Source organism: Balaenoptera borealis (genome assembly GCF_965194805.1).
Source record: "Balaenoptera borealis genome assembly, chromosome: 3".
Lineage (NCBI taxonomy): Eukaryota > Metazoa > Chordata > Mammalia > Artiodactyla > Balaenopteridae > Balaenoptera > Balaenoptera borealis.
The window spans coordinates 60,860,576-60,878,896 of NC_138866.1; the positions used below are offsets into that span (position 1 = coordinate 60,860,576).

General features: G+C 32.8%; 1 protein-coding gene across 16 annotated transcripts in view; it reads right to left on the reverse strand.

Annotated features, from left to right (window-relative positions):
- MIPOL1 (mirror-image polydactyly 1) overlaps window positions 1-18,321 on the reverse strand; it is a 333,916-nt gene that overhangs the window by 181,129 nt on the left and 134,466 nt on the right. For 14 of the 16 annotated variants that reach the window (XR_014242314.1, XM_082384149.1, XM_082384141.1 and 11 more), the window contains one exon: window positions 3,591-3,698. The exons of the other annotated variants lie outside the window; for them this stretch is intronic. Coding sequence is in view for 13 of the 14 variants with exons in the window: in XM_082384149.1 (XP_082240275.1) it covers window positions 3,591-3,698 (108 nt within the window). In the remaining variant the exon portion in view is untranslated. The remainder of the gene's footprint in view (window positions 1-3,590; window positions 3,699-18,321) is intronic. 16 annotated transcript variants of the gene reach the window in all.

Here is an 18,321-nt window from a genome sequence, read left to right on the forward strand (position 1 = left end):
TATAATGGTACATACTTGTCATTTATATTTCTCAAAACCCACAGAATGTACAACACTAAGAGTGAGCCCTAATGTAAACTATGGACTTTGGGTTACACTGATGTAGATTCACGTATTGTAACAAATGTACAACTCTTGCACTGGATGCTAAAGGCATGTGGATGTATGGGGCACGGAATATGAGGGAGCTCTGTAGTTTGCTCGATTTTGCCGTGAAGCTAAAACTGCTCTAAAATAATAAAGTTTGAGGGTTTTTTCAGAAAGAAAAATTAAGGGAATAATCACATAACCCAGGGGAACATTTATACTTAGGAATTGGTAGAAAAAGAGGCACCGGCTAAAGAATAACGACCAAAGAAAAGAAAAATGATGAGGATATAGAAATAAAGAACTACAAGAAAGAATTTCATAAAGGCAGGGGCCAACAAGATTGAAATGTGTTCCTCTTAGGCTGACTGGGTTATTGAGAAGGATATGAAATGATAAGTCTTAAAGGTTTAACCACCAGAGGTCACCTATAATTTAAGAAAGAATGTCTTTCAATGGAATTACAGTGTTGAAGGCCAATTGTAGGAGGTTAAAGATGTGTGATAAGGAAGGTAAATAAATAAAATAAAAGAGGAAAGAAAGGCACTTGATATGACATTTCTTATTAAATTTAATGCCTGCATATTTATGGCTATTCTACATTTACTTTAAAATCATTAAATGTTCAAAATTGTGTTCACCAAGAAACAAATTTCTTAATATAAGTGGATAAAATTTATTTTAAAAGAGAAAATAGTCTGTCTTTTTAATTTAAGTAACTCTCAGGGTATAGATTAGTATCAGTATAAATTCAGCCCCTCATCCTATATGTACCACTGTGTTCTATTTATTATTAGAGAAAATTGCAAATATTATAAAAGTAGGGAAAGTGTCATGCTAGCAAATTTATCTAGTATATATTCCATGCTACTTCAAAAATAATGCATATAAGTGATCACCAAAAGTCTAATTTTATGCTCTATCATAAAAATTAATTTAGAAAGAATTTCTTGGTTATTAGAATAAACAAAGACATTATTATTCAAATAGCACTAGATTACTTAAAAGTATATCCACGTATGATAATCATGTATTTGCAATAGTCATCACTTTGGAAAGTTCTATGCAATGTATGATCATTAGCTTAGATTTTTTTCCAAACCTATATCTAGGACTGTTTCCTTTAGGAATTATAGCATAATACAATGAAATAAAATATAAAATTTTCAGCTCTCATCCTATTCAAATTTATTTATTTATTTATATTACTTTTATTACTGATACTAATAATAGTACTACTTATGTTAAAATACTAGAAATATTATTGGCAGACTGAAAGCTCCTAGAGACAGTGACTCTCTTTAAGTATTCTTTCTAAAACTCATCTAATACTAAATAAATATTAAATCAGTTAACAAATTAAAAAAATGACACTTATAAATGCATTGTAAGAGATAAGCATACTGCTCAGAAAGGAGACAGTTTGTTCACCAAATAGCTTGGTAGTAAACTTATTATTATCCATATCTTATACGGCAACTTAAAGGCAAGAAGTGCAATAATAAAAGAACTAAATAAAGAATAAAGTCCCCCCCCCCAAAAAAGAATAAAGTCCCTGAAAGGTAAGAATAATTTTTAGAAAATGATTCAGAATAAAGCAGATATATTATAAATGACCTAATTTTTATAATAAACTTAAGGTTTCTCCATGAGGAATTATGGCACAAAATAACTAAAAAATTATCCAACACAGGGGCTTTAAAAAGACTGAATTGATGAGAGTTTTTAAAAATGACTTCTTATTCTACAAAAAATTTAAGTTGGTTTAGTTGATCAATGAAGTTATGAAGGATTAAAAGAACAGAAAAATCTGAGACTTTTGCACAAAAAGATGAGCAACTAGAAATATTTTAACGTAGTGTATTTGTCAGGAATAAAAATGTAGCTTTGTTTATATATTAAATTATATAGTCTACAGTTTATAGAGATTTCTATTTTACGGAGGTTTATTTTTATTTTGTTTTGAACTTCCAGGTTTCTTTTGGTCTACAGTTTGCCTTCTAATTTTAATAATCTCTTAGAAATATGCATCTTTTTCTCTTCATAAATAGCAGCTGCCACTTAATTCAATTTAACATAAATACACAACCAAAAATGCCAGAATAAAGACTATGCAATTATTATGTAACTTAACCTAGAATTTTTATTTTAGGTTCTATTTTAAATAGTAATAGCCATAACATATAGAGCACATAATATCTGTCCCCTAATGCTGGTAATAAATTAGCACTCATAATGGAAGCTGTCTTTAAAAGATTACATTACTTTTGATTTTCAAATATACATCTAAATAATTATATACTTAATTTTACTCATACAACAGTAAATTCCTCAGGGTAACTGAAAAATAATCACAGCAATTCTTTTCTTTCCCATTTATTGTTCTGGTCTATATATAAATTCAAGAGAAATAAAGAGAAAGTGCATTAAAGAATAATAGCAAAGTTATTACACACCCACCACTGAGAATTTCAAAATGAAGCTAAATACATTTTGTAGAAAAATCTGACTTAAACCATATCTCACACTTTATAAACAGGTTAAAATTATTTCCACATCAAAATGTCACCATTTTTCTCAATATCGGTAGATGATTCTGGCTTAATGATTTACCCTGCTAATGACATATTTTTTCATAATCTGCAGCAAAAAACGAATTTAAGACAACAAAGTACAATACAATCCTCTTGATAGCACATCTTTTTTTAACTGTACAATAACAACAATGATGAATCTTTTATGTTTCCTGTGGATATGTTATGTTTTATTTTTAACCCCTTAATGAGAACGTAAGCACCTTGAGGGCAGGGACCCCTACTATGTCACAGGCACTATGCTAGGAACTGGGGCAAAGACAAAAGAAGAGAATGAAAAGTATCTTAAGAAAAAAAGATAATTAGTAGAATTGAAATAATGTCCTTTTTCATGATTACAGGATCTATATTAAAATGAAACAGAACTTTTGTCATGATATGTACTCTTTACTTGTTACAAGTTCTAGTAGAATATATTTTCTTCCTCTTTTTTTGATGTAAGTAACATTTTAAGTACTCTTTCAATTCCCAAACATATTCACATACCTTTCAAGGAGTGTCAGTTCTGTGCGTTACTAATATTACAAGTCATTTAGAAAATTATTGTAATAAATATGGATGCAAAGAAAAAGCCCATTATTTAATTTTTTTTCTTTCAGGGTGGCCACTTTTTATTAACTACAAAAGGTAACAACATATTTTGAAACCAGAAACAGAATGAACATATACCTGAAGTTATTATTATACCACCACTTGAAACTCAGAAAATATGTTGTTTTCATGTACACATACACGAAATAAAATAATACCATAACAGAAGGGTGCTGTATCTGTGTTTAAAGAACGGGTTGTTGGCAAACACCACAGCTCACTTCTGCTGAAATGTACACAACTGATATATGCAGCACAGAAAGCTGGCACCAAGGGCTTACAACCTTAATTTGCCTGCAAGAAGGAATGGAGATTTACCTTCAGAGCACGTTCTTGATTGTTTTCAGCAGTCAGATGTCTCACGTTGTTTGCTGAAGTCTGGTTCTGCTCTTTCAGATGATGAAGCTCCTGCTCTAGCCGTTTGCACTGCCACAGGGGAAGAATCCCATTAAGTAAAGGAGTTATAGCATTTTTTTCAACAGCCCACATGAATTAATGTAAATAATACCATTGTATTCTCTAAAAGACAGAGTATCCTTTGCAATAAGAATAGTAAGTTAAAAGTAATGCTGAATATGAACAAAATAATATAGTTTATAATACTCTGGCAAATTCAATTGTAATTTTCAGTTTGACTTTTATTAATCTAAATACTACCATATAAATTAGAAAAATACTTATTTCTTATAAAATTAAGATCAAACTATATTTAAAATTATTTTCTTCATTAGCCAAATGGCTTTCACTATGTATCTGCTGGCTGAATAAAAGTATACTTCTAAAAATCACAATAGGTTCTAAATAAACTACAATATGATATTTGTGATGACTTATTAATTTTTAAAAATAAAAATATATGAGATTTTTCAGATTTTTAGAAATATCTAAAGAAACAGTTGAGTAGAGAAAAAAATAACAGCCAGAGTGCTACATGACTAGGAAACAACTAAGGAAACAAGTGTTTTTAATTCCTATTTTGACTAAACCTTACTTTTAAGTAAAACAAGGGATAACAAAGACGTGATATGACATTTTGACCTACTGGTAATATATAAAAATGTAAGTAAAAAAGAAATTATTAACAAAAGCATAAATGGGCTAATAGAAGCATCTATGTTCAAAAAAATCATTGAAATGTCATGCCATTTGAAAACAAAATCTTAATATAAATATAGCAAACATTTTACACAATAATTGTACAGAATATAAACTGATATGCTGTATATCAGGACCATATGAAGATACAAGGGTTATTGGCAAAGGAATAAAGTACTAAATCTATTGTTCAGTAAAATATTAAAAAATCACTCCTTAATTTATCTATTTTTAAATTAGGATATTTAACAACCGATAAGTAAGTACACATACTGATTCAAGATCTAGACAAAGTTACTTCTACATTACCTGAAATGGTTAACTGTCATAATGAATTAAAAATCATTATTATGATACAAAATCAAGATGCAGTCATAATCCAAACTGGCATTTTTTAGTACTCTAATGATGATTTCTGCCTCTGACCTCAATATTACTCTGCAATCTGTATCAGTATTTCCCAACCTTGAGTAATACACAAATTCTTTTAAAAGAAAAAGTCTTATCAAACTCCCGATATTCACTTAAATTATATACGTAGTGATGTTTACATACCAATGACATTTTTTAAAATTATGTGCCTAAAACCTTTGTGAGATGACATCATTTGGACTTTATTTGGAGGGGACACATGATTTACATATTTGTATTTGTCCCATTTTAGTTTGTAACAATTAAAGTACCTGGTCACAAATGCAATCAAAATACAAATGTGTTTAGTGAAGACACAAATCATGAGGCATGAAAATGAATAAGACATAGAAGCATTACAATCTACTAGACATATTCTCAATTAGAATAATCATCTACATTTTCAATTAATTTTAATACAAACGATTATATACTAAGTATTTAGAATGACTAAATATGACCTATAAGGTTACAAAGGTGGGGTAGATAATTTTGGCTGTGGGAGTAAAAAAATGTTTCATGGAGCAGATGACATCTAATTTGGGCTTATTTTGCATACATAATTTTATAAGCTGAAAGAGGAGAAAGAGGAAGAATATAGGAGAGAAAGACTGAAGATAGAAATATCAGGGGTCAAGTGAGAAAGTATGGTCACGAGTTGTTGACCACCTATTTTTTTGTGTTTCCAAGTAAATCAGAAATGATCCAAAGATAGAAACTTCTTTCTTTCTACATGATACACACAGAAAAATTCACTCACTCTTGCTCAAGAAATAAATGTTGAATTTATTTTCATTTCTTCATGAAGTTTAAATTTAACACTGACCTGGGAATCAAGCTGTGGCAAGCCAACAATAACTTTGAACTGAATAAAACCATACACAAATACTCTTGTCAAATACATGTTTGTGACTTATACATATTCCCGAAATTGCATATTCTGTATAATTTTTCCTAGTTTGTTTTTTTAAGCAAACTCTTTAACCTTGAAATTTATTTTGAATATTTATTTGGCTGTGCTGTGTCTTAGTTGCAGCACGTGGGATCTTTAGTTGCAGCATGCAGGCTCTTAGTTGCAGCATGCATGTTGGATCTAGTTCCCTGACCAGGGATCAAACCCAGGCACCCTGCATTGGGAGCGTGGAGTCTTAACTGCTGGACAACCAGGGAAGTCCCTGAAATTTATTCTGAAGCAAAGAGATAGAACTGTTTTTTCATTACCAAGTGCTACAATCTATTAATTATTGTCACTTTATGATTTTACATAATATTTGTAAAGTAGATAAAGATCCTATCCTTTAATTTACATCTCAAATTTTCTTGACATTGTCACCAATTTAGTCTCTATACATCTTTATATTTAAAATTTTAAAATTTAATTGTCATTTAAATATTAAAAAAAGACAGGGAATAATACAACAGAAACTGTTGTACTGATCACTAGTATTTACTAAATGAAAATAAATTTGCTGTAATTCTTTCAGATTTCTAAAATATAAAATATTAGAACTTCATCACAAATTTTTCCTTCACTCAATCTCATTGCCATCGTTTTCTCCCTCAAGGAACCCCTATTTTGAAGTGCATTTTCATTCAACCAATATTTGTTAAGCACTTACTCTGTGCTAGGCATAATTATAAGTGGTGGTGGATACAGCATTTAACAAAATAGATAAAAATCTCTGTCCCCATGGAACTCATATTCTAGATGGGAAAAGAGACAATAAAATAAATAAATGAAATACATAATATGATAGAAGGTGAAAATGTTATGGAGAGAAACAGATTAGAAACATATGGAGTACCAAAAGAGTAGGTACGGAAATCTTTTGTAACTTTAAATACGAGAAATTTTAAGTTGAGTAAACAATATTTGAATAAAGACACTGAGAAGACAAAGCAGTAAGTCTTCAGCTCTTTGGAAGCAGTGGTTCAAGCAAAAGGAACAATAAGTGAAAGGCTCTGAAGTGGAAGCTTGTCTGGTATGCTTGAGTATTAACAGGGGGAAGAATAGCAGGAATGAAGTAAGCAAGGGAAGAATACTGGGAGATGAGATGAGAAGAGCCTTGAGATCTTACAGACCATGGATTTTACTCTGAGTGGGAAAGTTGCTGGAGGGTTTGGAATAAAGAAGCACCATGATTTGCCTCATATTAATATAGGTTCGCTCTTCCTGCTATGTTAGGAATAGACTACAGGAAGACCAGGGCAGAAGCAGGAAATCTAGCTGAGAGGTTACTGAGTCCAGGAGAGAGATGAGATGGCTCAGACTAGGATGGTAGGGAGCAGTGGAGGTAGACAGCAGCAGTCAGACTTTGGATGTATTTTAGAAGATGTAGCTCCCCAAATTCCCTTTAAGTGGTGGTCATTCTTCTCTTCTTGTTCCTGACTTTAAAAGGAATGCTTCTATCATATAATCATTTAGATGAATTTTGTTAGATATCACTGGTTACATCCATTTGAATATGTGTATATGTGTAGGAAAAATAGATACCTTAATTTGGTTTACAAATATTTTATATATCAGATTGCTGGTATGTTCCTAAGTAAGACTGACCTGTATTTTTCCTTTTTTGTGCTATCCTTTCCAGTTTTGTTATCAAGGTTGGATTAGTCTCACAAAAAGTGTTTTATTTTTGGAAACAGTTTATATAAAATTATCTATTCTTATAAGAATTGGTAGAAGTCCCCTATCAAACCATCTTAGCTTTCCTTCTGGGTTCAAGTTCCTCTTTTCAGAGGCACAGCTTTTAAAAGATCTCTCAGTGAGACATTCTGCCTAAAAATGTGATTATTTTGTTCTCGTGACACTCTTTACTGGATATAACAGTTATGACAAAAGTTGCATCTTCAGCACTTTGAAGATACTGTTCCATTGCAGTCTGGCATCTATTGCTGCTAATGTGAAGTCACTATTAGTCTGATAACCATTCTTTTATAGGTTTGTCTTTTCTCAATGGTTGCTTTAAAATCTTCTGTAGTTTAACTTTGGAGTTCTTCAATTCTACAATATGTCAAGAGGTGGATTTATTTTAATCTTCTGGATACTTTCTATGCTTCCAAACCTGGAAAACTAACAGCTATTATATTTTGATATGTTACCTAGTTCACATTTTGAAACTCTTATAGGTCATGTATTAGATTTACTCATCTTCCTTTCATATCTTTATTTTTTATTTTTTTTTATATTTATTTTTGGCTGTGTTGGGTCTTTGTTGCTGTGCACGGGCTTTCTCTAGTTGCGGTGAGCGGGGGCTACCCTTCGTTGTAGTATGCAGGCTTCTCATTGCAGTGGCTTCTCTTGTTGCAGAGCAGGGCTCTGGGTGCGCGGACTTCAGTAGTTATGGCTCAGGCTCTAGAGTGCAGGCTCAGTAGTTCTGGCACACGGGCTTAGTTGCTCCGTGGCATGTGGGATCTTCCCAGACCAGGGCTCGAACCCACGTCCCCTGCATTGGCAGGCGGATTCTTAACCACTGCGCCACCAGGGAAGTCCCTCCTTTCGTATATTTTAATCTCTATTTCATATTTTAAATCTCTCAGTATGTGTGTGAATTCTGAGCATCTATCATTAATCAACTGAGATTCCTGATTCTATCTTCAGCCGTGTCTATCTCTTCCTCTGTTCACTTACCTTTTAATTTCAATGACTAGTGTTTTCACTTCTAGATATTTCCTTGTATTCTTTTTCAATTCTGTCCATCTTTTTTTCACAGGGCTCTTTTTTATATGTATTACTTAATGATTTCTCTGTTTAAATACACATATTTTATACTCTTTCATATTTTCCTAGTATCTCAAATTGTTGATGGTCTCTTTTAATTGTGTCTCACAGTGGACTGTTTTCTTATGTGGAGAATCCTGTTTTGGTAGAAGTTTTATATTAACCTGTGTGTGGAAGAATTGCCCAGACTGGTTTTGCATTTGCTTCTTGTGGGGGTGATCCAAAGTTTTCATTCATCTAAGACAGGTTTTTGGGTTTTTTTGTAAAAAATTTTATTTATTTATTTATTTATTTTTGGCTGCATTGGGTCTTCGTTGCTGTGCGAGGGCACACACTCTAGTTGCAGCGAGTGGGGGCTACTCATTGCGGTGCACAGGCTTCTCACTGCGGTGACTTCTCTTGTTGTGGAGTACGGGCTCTAGGTGTGTGGGCTTCAGTAGTTGTGGCTCACAGGCTCAGTAGTTGTGGCTCATGGGCTCTAGAGTGCAAGCTCAGTAGTTGTGGCGCATGGGCTTAGTTGCTTTGCAGCATGTGGGATTTTCCCAAACTGGGGCTTGAACCCATGTCCCCTGCATTGGCAGGTGGGTTCTTAACCACCAGGGAAGTCCCTAGGACAGGTTTTTATGCTAATGTCTTAGTTTGTGAATCCTCACCATGATGGTTATTATATTTAGTGTCCAGCCCTTTGATTTCTCAGTATAATTGTCCCCCTTTGCTCAGTCATGACCAAAGACAAATTTCCTTGTCCCTTTCCTAAACCAGTAAGTTGTCTATTTTTCCTAGATTCCCTTATACTAAAGAGTTGTTCTTTCTATGGTTCTGGATATACATGCAAGGGTCTCCATTCAGTTCCCACCTCAAGTGGTCCCATCATCATTCCTTTTAAGGGCAATAAAATCCAAGTTCCTAGCCCTTGGGATCTATTTCTGGTCTTATATTCCTAGTTAACTGATATGTTTGTAACTCTTTAGGTTTCCTTTTTTTTTTTTTTTGGTTTCCTCTTAATTTTTAATCTTCACAGATTTTCTCTTTCATTCCTTCTGAAAATATGGGGGGGAGGGTACTCGCGGGCCAATTTTTATATGAAATACTGTAACCAAGAGATAAATATAGCTTAATAAAGCTATTTTTGTGATGAGGACATTTATCTACATTGCATAGTTGGGCTCAGTTTCCATGGCCATGCAGTACAAGAGGGACAGAAGATAAGGCCCAGGGACCACTCAACGTGGCAAAGTGTCCCAAAGTGCCACACTTTCAGATGTTAAATGATTTTCCATAATTTAATGAATGAAAAGAAACAAGACAAATGCTATGGAAGAAGAATGTCCCTAAATTAAGTAATATATAATTTATTCTATAGTTTCAGATGGCTTCGTTTTAAACTGACACAATTAAAAATAACACAATATCTTCTGTGCTCATATTCTGCCAAACATTAATGTTCTTAAAAGTTCTAATGTGTGAATTAAGACCTAGGAGGTTTTATTTTTCATATTTTTTATACTTAAAAATTTTTAATACTCAAATTGAATTTAAGTAAATTCTACCTGTATAGTGTCAGTGTCCTTGAGAACTAGGATTCTCACCATAAAAGACAAAACATACAGATAAAAAACAAGTTAACTAAGAACACTTTAGTTCAGAACTTGAGTTGGAAGTATAAATATGAAGATACAAAGTTTTACCTTTAAAAAATGTGTGTGTGTGTGTTTAGTTTGTCCACTGAAAAAGCCTAGAAACAATAGGAGACCCAGGAGCAATGAGTACCCTTAGCACCCACACTGTGGGTTCCAAGTACCATTTGTTACTAAAAATAAAGAACTTCATGGATATATTGTTGACCACAAGTCTAGGACAAGAAATGTACAATGTGATCCAAGAACATATGTTCTTGGCGGAAGTTTTGTATTAACTATCAAAACTAAGGAAATACCAAAGAAACTCACAAAGGACTCATGAACTAAACTGAAAAACTCCCCCACTAGCTAAAGACAAGACAATCTGAACATTAGATTAATATACTAAGAGATCTAGGCACTGAGATCTGTTAACAATATAGTTTTTTCACAAACTGACATATGTTTCCAGATGAAACAACACAAACCACATGTAAAATAGTCTTGCTAATAAAAACTAATCTACATCTGATCAAGCCTCTAGATCAAATCACCATACTTACAAAAGACAGAAGAGAGGAACATGTTAAATGATACTACAGAGATGCAATGAATAAACTGGGAAGTGCTACAATTGACATACTTTGTTTAAAAAAATAAATTCCAAGGGAAAAAAGAGACAGAAGGGAATCTATAAATTTTAAAAAGGCTTAAGAATCAATTCAATCATTTGCAATGTGTGATTCTTATTTAGATACAGGTTCAAAACAAAGAGAAAACGTTAGGATGTTTATGAGATCATTGGAATTTGAAAACTCATTGGATATTTCACAGTATTAAAGAACTGTTAATATTTTTGGTATGATAATGGTACTGTAGTTATGTTTTAAACAACTGTCCACATCTTTAAGAGATACACAATAAAAGTTATAGATAAAAAGGACATTATGTCTGGGATTCCCTGCAAGATAATAATGAGGAGTAAATGAGTGGGGCATATAGATAAAAAAAATGGATAGTTGTTGTAGCAGGGTGAAAACATCACATAGGTTCATGATTCTGTGCTCTGTAAGATCACTAATAAGAAGAAAAGAATTAAATTTGCCTCTGCAAACAAACAAAACTAATTCTACAGTACGAGTGAGCTAAACACATAAAATATATCAAAATTTAATGGCAAATTTTTATTAAAGGATTTGACCCATATTTGCTATAAGATCTGTTTTCATCAGTAATTTCCTTTTACTCATTATTGTGAATTCTGAAGAATTTTATCAAGCAGAAAATATATTGTTATGATTCTGTTTTACTTTATGTTTACTTCCTGAAAGATTAACATGCCTTAAGTTTTTAACAAAAAGAGGGAATTCCCTGGTGGTCCAGTGGTTAGGACTCTGCACTTTCAGTGCTGAGGGCCTGGGTTCAAACCCTGGTTGGGGAATTAAGATCCCGCAAGCCACACAGGGTGGCAAAAAAAAAAAAAGTTTTAACAAAAAGTTCTCTCTAATATTGTCTAGGTTTTTAACAGCTGTTGTTTCTCCTCCTGTACAATCTCCTTTCAGTCACAAATCATGTTGACTGCGTTACAATCAAACATCTTCCCACTTGGATGCTATACAACTCTTTCCTTTGCAGACAAAAAATAACACCAGACTCTTCCAGTCAAAACAGAAACTAAACTTTGGTGTCAATGTAAATTATGTACTTTGAACTGCAGACGGTTGGAAGCACTTAGGATTATATAAGTAAGTTTTTTCCCTTTCGTTTAGAAGAATTTTAAAAAATCACTTGATTTTAGATTTAAAAAAAATAAATAGAATGTTTTTCTCACATTACAATAACTTGGAATAAAGAGCTTCCAAATTCAAAATGGTAACTTGTTTCTTCAAAGCCCTGGCAAAGTATCAACAACTTGGTTAAATGAATAATTTATACAATACTGAGGTTTAAAAAAACCAAAGATTAAAAAAGAAAAACAATAATTATGTGAATGAGTCTCTGAAAACACATATGCTACAGCTGATACACACACGTGTGAGTGTGCATGCACATGTACACACAGACAAAACATAAATTATTTAGTAAACACTCATCGAGCATGCACTAGGCAATATTATACCACCACTTACCAGGCAACATGCCAGAAAATAAAACACTTCTACATATTTATATATATGATATCTTAATTATGTTTACATATACCATTTTGAAAACACCATATGAAAGTAAATAACTAAGGATTTAATAACAAAGACAGTAATTAATATTCATTTTAAACAATTAAATTGTTCAAAAAAGATTAAAGAAACATTTTAAATCACATAGTAAAAGTATTATTAGTAAACATGACAATTATTTAAAAAGGTGTCAACATGTATGTAGGTATTTGTTTAGTATGCTATGCTATTAAAATACCATTTTTGTAATACTGTTTAAGATTATTACATTAGTATTCATAAAAAAGCTGTTCACTTAAAAAATCATGGTTTACATCTCTGTTTCAAGATAAAGGTTAACACATGTGATTAATGATAGTCAATCGACTCTTAGTGAGAAATTAGTATGTGCCAGGCCCTGTTCTAAGAACTTTACATGTATTAAATCAGTCAATCTTCATGTGGACCCTATGAATTAGATATTATCCTGTTTGGCAGAGAAGGAAGCAGAAGCAGAGAGTAATACATACCTTCTTTAAAGTCATGCAACTAATAAGTAGGATTCAAATTCAGGCAGAATAATTGTTTATCAACAACATTTATAATGAACACACATAGGAAAATAGTAAAAGCAATGGAAATAGCTAGAGCTACAGAAAAAGTTGATGATGACATTTTAAAATTTGAACTTTGAGCATTCAGAGATAGTTAATTTTTAAAGTAGTACATAAATCTGATATAAGGAAGTACATAACATAGATCAGAGTGGAATATGAACTAGCCAGTATACAGGATTACTACATTTAAGTCAGTTCATTCAGACCTAATCAAGTCTAAGCTAAATTAATAAAAACCACCTTGGCAATTATTTCGCACCTTTTAATTACACATTCTATGGCTAACATAGTATCTGAAATCATAATGTTCTTTTTAGGAATATAAAACAAAAAATTGCTATTATTTTATTAATGGAAGTATTTTCTTTGAAATGAAGGCCTTTATAAAAGCTACATACATATATATGCATACATATATATACACACACACATTTTCACCCCTATATTAGTATGTTAACAAATATATATGCATATACAAAAACACACATACATTTATACATACATATATTTATATGTGTATTTATGTATGCATATACAAATAGACCTGATATCATCAGGTCTTCACATGAAAATGTCCAAAATATCTATTTTTCCTTCATATAAACTGCAAACTCCAAGAAGGTAGAGCCCATAGCAAGGTACCTAAAACACAGGTGATATTAAATATGTATTTACTGCATTACTGTATTCCCTGCTTATAAATGGCATTTACCCAATCATCCTTGCTAAACTTGAAAATCATTTTAAGCTTCCTCCTATCTTTATCCTAAAGTTGGAGTAAGTCCTAGTCCTTCAACATGCTTTATTCTCTATCCCCTATGTCATACCTTTCATTCAGCCTCTAAGTTTCTCATTAACTGGCAAGTGTCATGGCTTCAGTCTGAAGCCCTTCCAAACTACCCTCTATTTTGGTAGTTCTCAAAGCTGGCTGCAAAACAATATCATCAGGGGAATTTTAAAAAAGAATGTGTGTGTGTATGTGTATGTGCACGTGTTTTCAGGTTGCATCTCAGAGCTAATAAATACTCTAGAAAGCTATTTCTAAAATACAACTCTGATCACACTAACTCCTACCTACCCTATCTTGATATCCTTTATTGGTTCTCCCACTGCTTACAGAATTAAAATTAAGTTTTGGAGAATGACAGTGGTGTTTCATGAGCCAGACCCATTTCATATTTTCTCATTCCTCCTTAATTACACACTTGGTCTAGTTCAGACATGATAAATTATCCACAGTCCCCAAAATATGAACATTCCTTTCAACTTTCATGCCTTTGCACAAGTGTTTGTATATATACGATTTACCCACACAGCACCAGACCCCATCTTTCCACTGGGAAGCCCTCCTGAGGAATACCATTCCCTCCTTGCTTCCATGGGCTCACTGCCCTTCCTTTATGTTCCCATCTGCAACCACCTGCTTAGCATTCTTGGTCACATCCACCTACAATCCCAGGGACAAATCCAGCATGTAGTTCGCTGAAGCTATATAATGCATGCTTAATAAATAAATGATGTGAATTTTGTTTAAAGAAATCTTATCTTTTCATATTAATTTCCTTGTAAAATTATAGGCATGTGCCACTAGACAATATTTAGGCTATCATATACTGTATTAATAAGCATAAATGCAGCATAAGAATATAGAAATCTGAAAACATTATACTTAAATAAAAATAACTAATTTTTAAATACAGAAATATGCAAAATGTTTTGATGATGATATATAATATTTCCATCACATCAGAAAGGACTTGGTGCTTCCAATCTGCCCTCATAGCCATAGGCTACCATTGTTCTGATTTGTAATTTCATGAATTATTTCACTTGTTCTTTAACTTCAAAAAAAACAATGAAACCTTTAAGTTGTAATCCTTTGACTTCTTTCAATCAACATATGTATTTGAGATTCATCTATGTTTTTCTGTGCATGAGTGGTTCATTCTTTTCAGGCAAAATAATATTCTACTGTATGAATATACCATAATTTGTCCATATTCCCACTAAAGAAATGACAGTTGAGTTGTTTTTGGTATTTGGATATTATGAAAGAGCTCCTATAAACATTGTTCTAAAATTCCTACAGCATGTATATGTTTTCATTTTCCTTGGGTAAATACCTAAAAATGGAATTGCTAGGTCATGAAGTAGATATTGCTCAAGTGTATAAGAAACTGTCAAGCAGTTTTCAAATCCAGTTGTACCATTTTACATTCCCATTAGCAATGGATCAGAGTTTCAGTTGCTGCACATCCTCGCCAACATTTGCTGTTGTTGGTCTTTTTAATTTCAGATGCCACAGTGCATGTGATATGGTATCACATTTAAATTTGTGTTTCCCTGTTCACAAGTTATAGTAATCTTTTCATGTGTTCATCGGATATTTGTGAAGTTTTTTTCCAGTCTTTGGCCAATTTTTTTCTTGGGTTGTTTCTTTTTATTATCAATTTGTGGGAATTATTTAAATATACTTAATGCAAGTCCTGTGTCAGATACGTGAATTGCAAATATTTTCTCCTAGGTTATGGCTTACCTTTTCATGTTCTTAAAGTTGGCTTTTGACAAGCATTAGTTTTAATTTTGTTAAAGTCAAATTTTTTGTTATGGTTGGAGCTATTTCTGTCCTTTCTGAAATCCTTGCCTACCTCAAGGTAATAAAGATATTTACCCATGGTTTCTTACAACATCTTTAAGGTTTAGTTTAAGCTTTCTTGTTTAGGTCTATAATCCACCTTGACTTTATATTTTTGAGTATGGTGTGAGGGAAGAGTCAAGTTTCCTTTTAATTCTATACTGACACCCAGCTGTTCCACCACTATTTGTTGTAAATACATACCTTTCTCCAATGGACTGACCTGATGCCTTGGTCAAAAATCAAGAGTATCACAAGCAAAAGAATGAAGTTAGACAACTTTCTTAGGACATACAGGAAAATTAACTTAAATTTGATAACAGATCTAAATGTAAGAAATAAAACCATAAAAATCTTAGGAAAAAACAGGAGTAAATCTTAGTGATGTTGGCTTTGGCATAACTTTCTAAGCCTTCAAGTGACAAAAGAAAAAAGATAAATGGGACTTCATCACACTGAAAAACTTCTGTGTTGCATATGACATCATTAAGAAGCGAAAAGATTACCCACAGAAAGGGAAAAATATTTCATAAATGATACATCTGATTTAAAAAAAAACAACCTTGTATCTACAACATATAAAGGACTCTTACTACTCAATAATAAAAAGAACAACATAACCAAACAAAGGGCAAAGGACCAGAACAGACATTTCTCTAAAGTACATAAACAAATGGCCAATAAGCACAAAAGGCAGTCAGCATCATTAGCCATTAGGGAAATGTAAATCAAAACCACAATGAGGAGAATGACACCTGCAAGATGGTGGACAAACAAGCTCCAGGCCCTAGCTCCCCAATGGAAAAAAAAGTAAACAGCATATGGACTAAAGCTTTGTGGGAATTCTAGAGAACAATTAAGGATCAGCAGCAACCAAATAAACCCCCAACCAATTTGACACTCTTCAAATTGGTAGGAAAATATGCAGCATTTTTACTTGCTCCTCCTGGACTGTCTCCATGGCACACCATAGTGATGTCAGCTGGGAGGAGGCTGCCCAATTTTCAGTTCCTCCTTTGGATGGAACAAAAGAGAGGCACTTGTTTCCAACATACTGGTCTGTCTAGGGGCTGCCCCAGGCACTTGTTTCTGTCTTTCCTGAACGGAAGTACTTATGGGAACGATGGCATGGTTTGCATATTAGGTTGGAGGTTGCCAAAAGCTGTAGTGAATGCCGCAGTGATTGAGAGCTATGGGAGAACTGTAGAGCCGTGCTGTCTGGAGTCAAGAGATTATTAGCAGAGGACTACAATACATACCAAAGGCTTTGTGAAGAAGCAAGTGTGAGACTCTAAGAGAAATAAAACATTTAAAAGCAGACAAGTATACAGAAGAATTGGAATAAAAGTGCACACATGGGCCCAGGGAAGATACATCTCCAGAAAAGGCTCAAGAGGACCTTCAGTCATCAGAGCAGGCTGATTAGTGAAAGTCTTCTGCACAGAGCCAGTCTACAGAGAATGTGAGATGTGGGTATTATTTCAAATGCCCAATTTTCAACAAAAAAATCAGAAGGTATACAAAGAAACAGGGAATCACAGACTATCTGAAAGAACAAAATAAATCCACAGAAACCAATCTTAAAGAAACACAGGTCTCAAACTTACTGGACAAAGAGTTTAAACCACTGTCTTAAGTATGATCAATGAGCTAAAGGAGAACATGAACAGAAAACTAAACAGTATCAGGAAAACAACACATGAACAAAATGAGGATATAAACAAAATAAAAGAATTATTTTTAAAAAGAACCTAACAGATATTTGGGGCTGGAAAACACAATACCTGAATTGAAAAATTCACTAGGGTGGTTCAACAGCAGACTCAAACAAGCAAAAAGAATCAGTAAACCTGAACAAAGATAATTTGAAATTATAGTGTCTGAGGAAAAAAGAAAAAATAATAAAGAAAAGTAAACAGAGCCTGAGGGACTTATGGTTCTATCAAGCGGAGTAATATACACATTATGAAATTCAAAGAAAGTGAAGAGAGAGAGAAAGGGGATAGAGAGCTTATTTAAAGAAATAGTGGCTGAAAACTTCCCAAACTTGAGGAAACACAGGATATAAAAATACACAAAACTCAACTAACTCCAAGTAGGATAAATATAGAGACTTGTACCAAGATACATTATAATCAAACTGTTGAAAGTCAAAGACAGATAATCTTGGAAGCAGCAAGAGAAATGCAACTGTTCATATACAAGGAATCCTCAATAAAATATCAATTGATTTCTCAGGAGACACTTTGCAGGCTAGAAGGTAGTGGGATGATATATTTAAATTGCTGAATGAAACAAACAAACAAACAACCCTGTCAAATGAGGATTTCATATCTGGCAAAAACATCCTTCAAAAATGAGGGCAAAATTAAGATATTCTCAGATAAACAAAACCTGAGAAAGTTCATTAACATTAAACCTGCTCTAACAAAAAATGCTAAAGAGAGTCCTTAGAGTTCAAATGAAAGGACAGTACAGAATAGCTAAAAGCCATATGAAAATATAAAAGTTATCCAGTAAAGGTTAAGTACACAAATATAAAAAATCTTTATTACTGTAATTTTGGTTTGTCACCCCACTTTTTATTCTTTTATAGGATTTAAAGACAAAAGCATAGGATACTTAGAAATCTATGTTAATGAGTACATAATATATAAAGATGTAATCTGTGACAACAATAACATAAAGTGGGGGACTAGAGCTTTAAAGTATAGTTTTTTATGTGATTAAAGTTATCAGTTTAAAACAGATTGTTATAACTTTTAGGATATTTTATGTGTAACCACAAAGAAAAT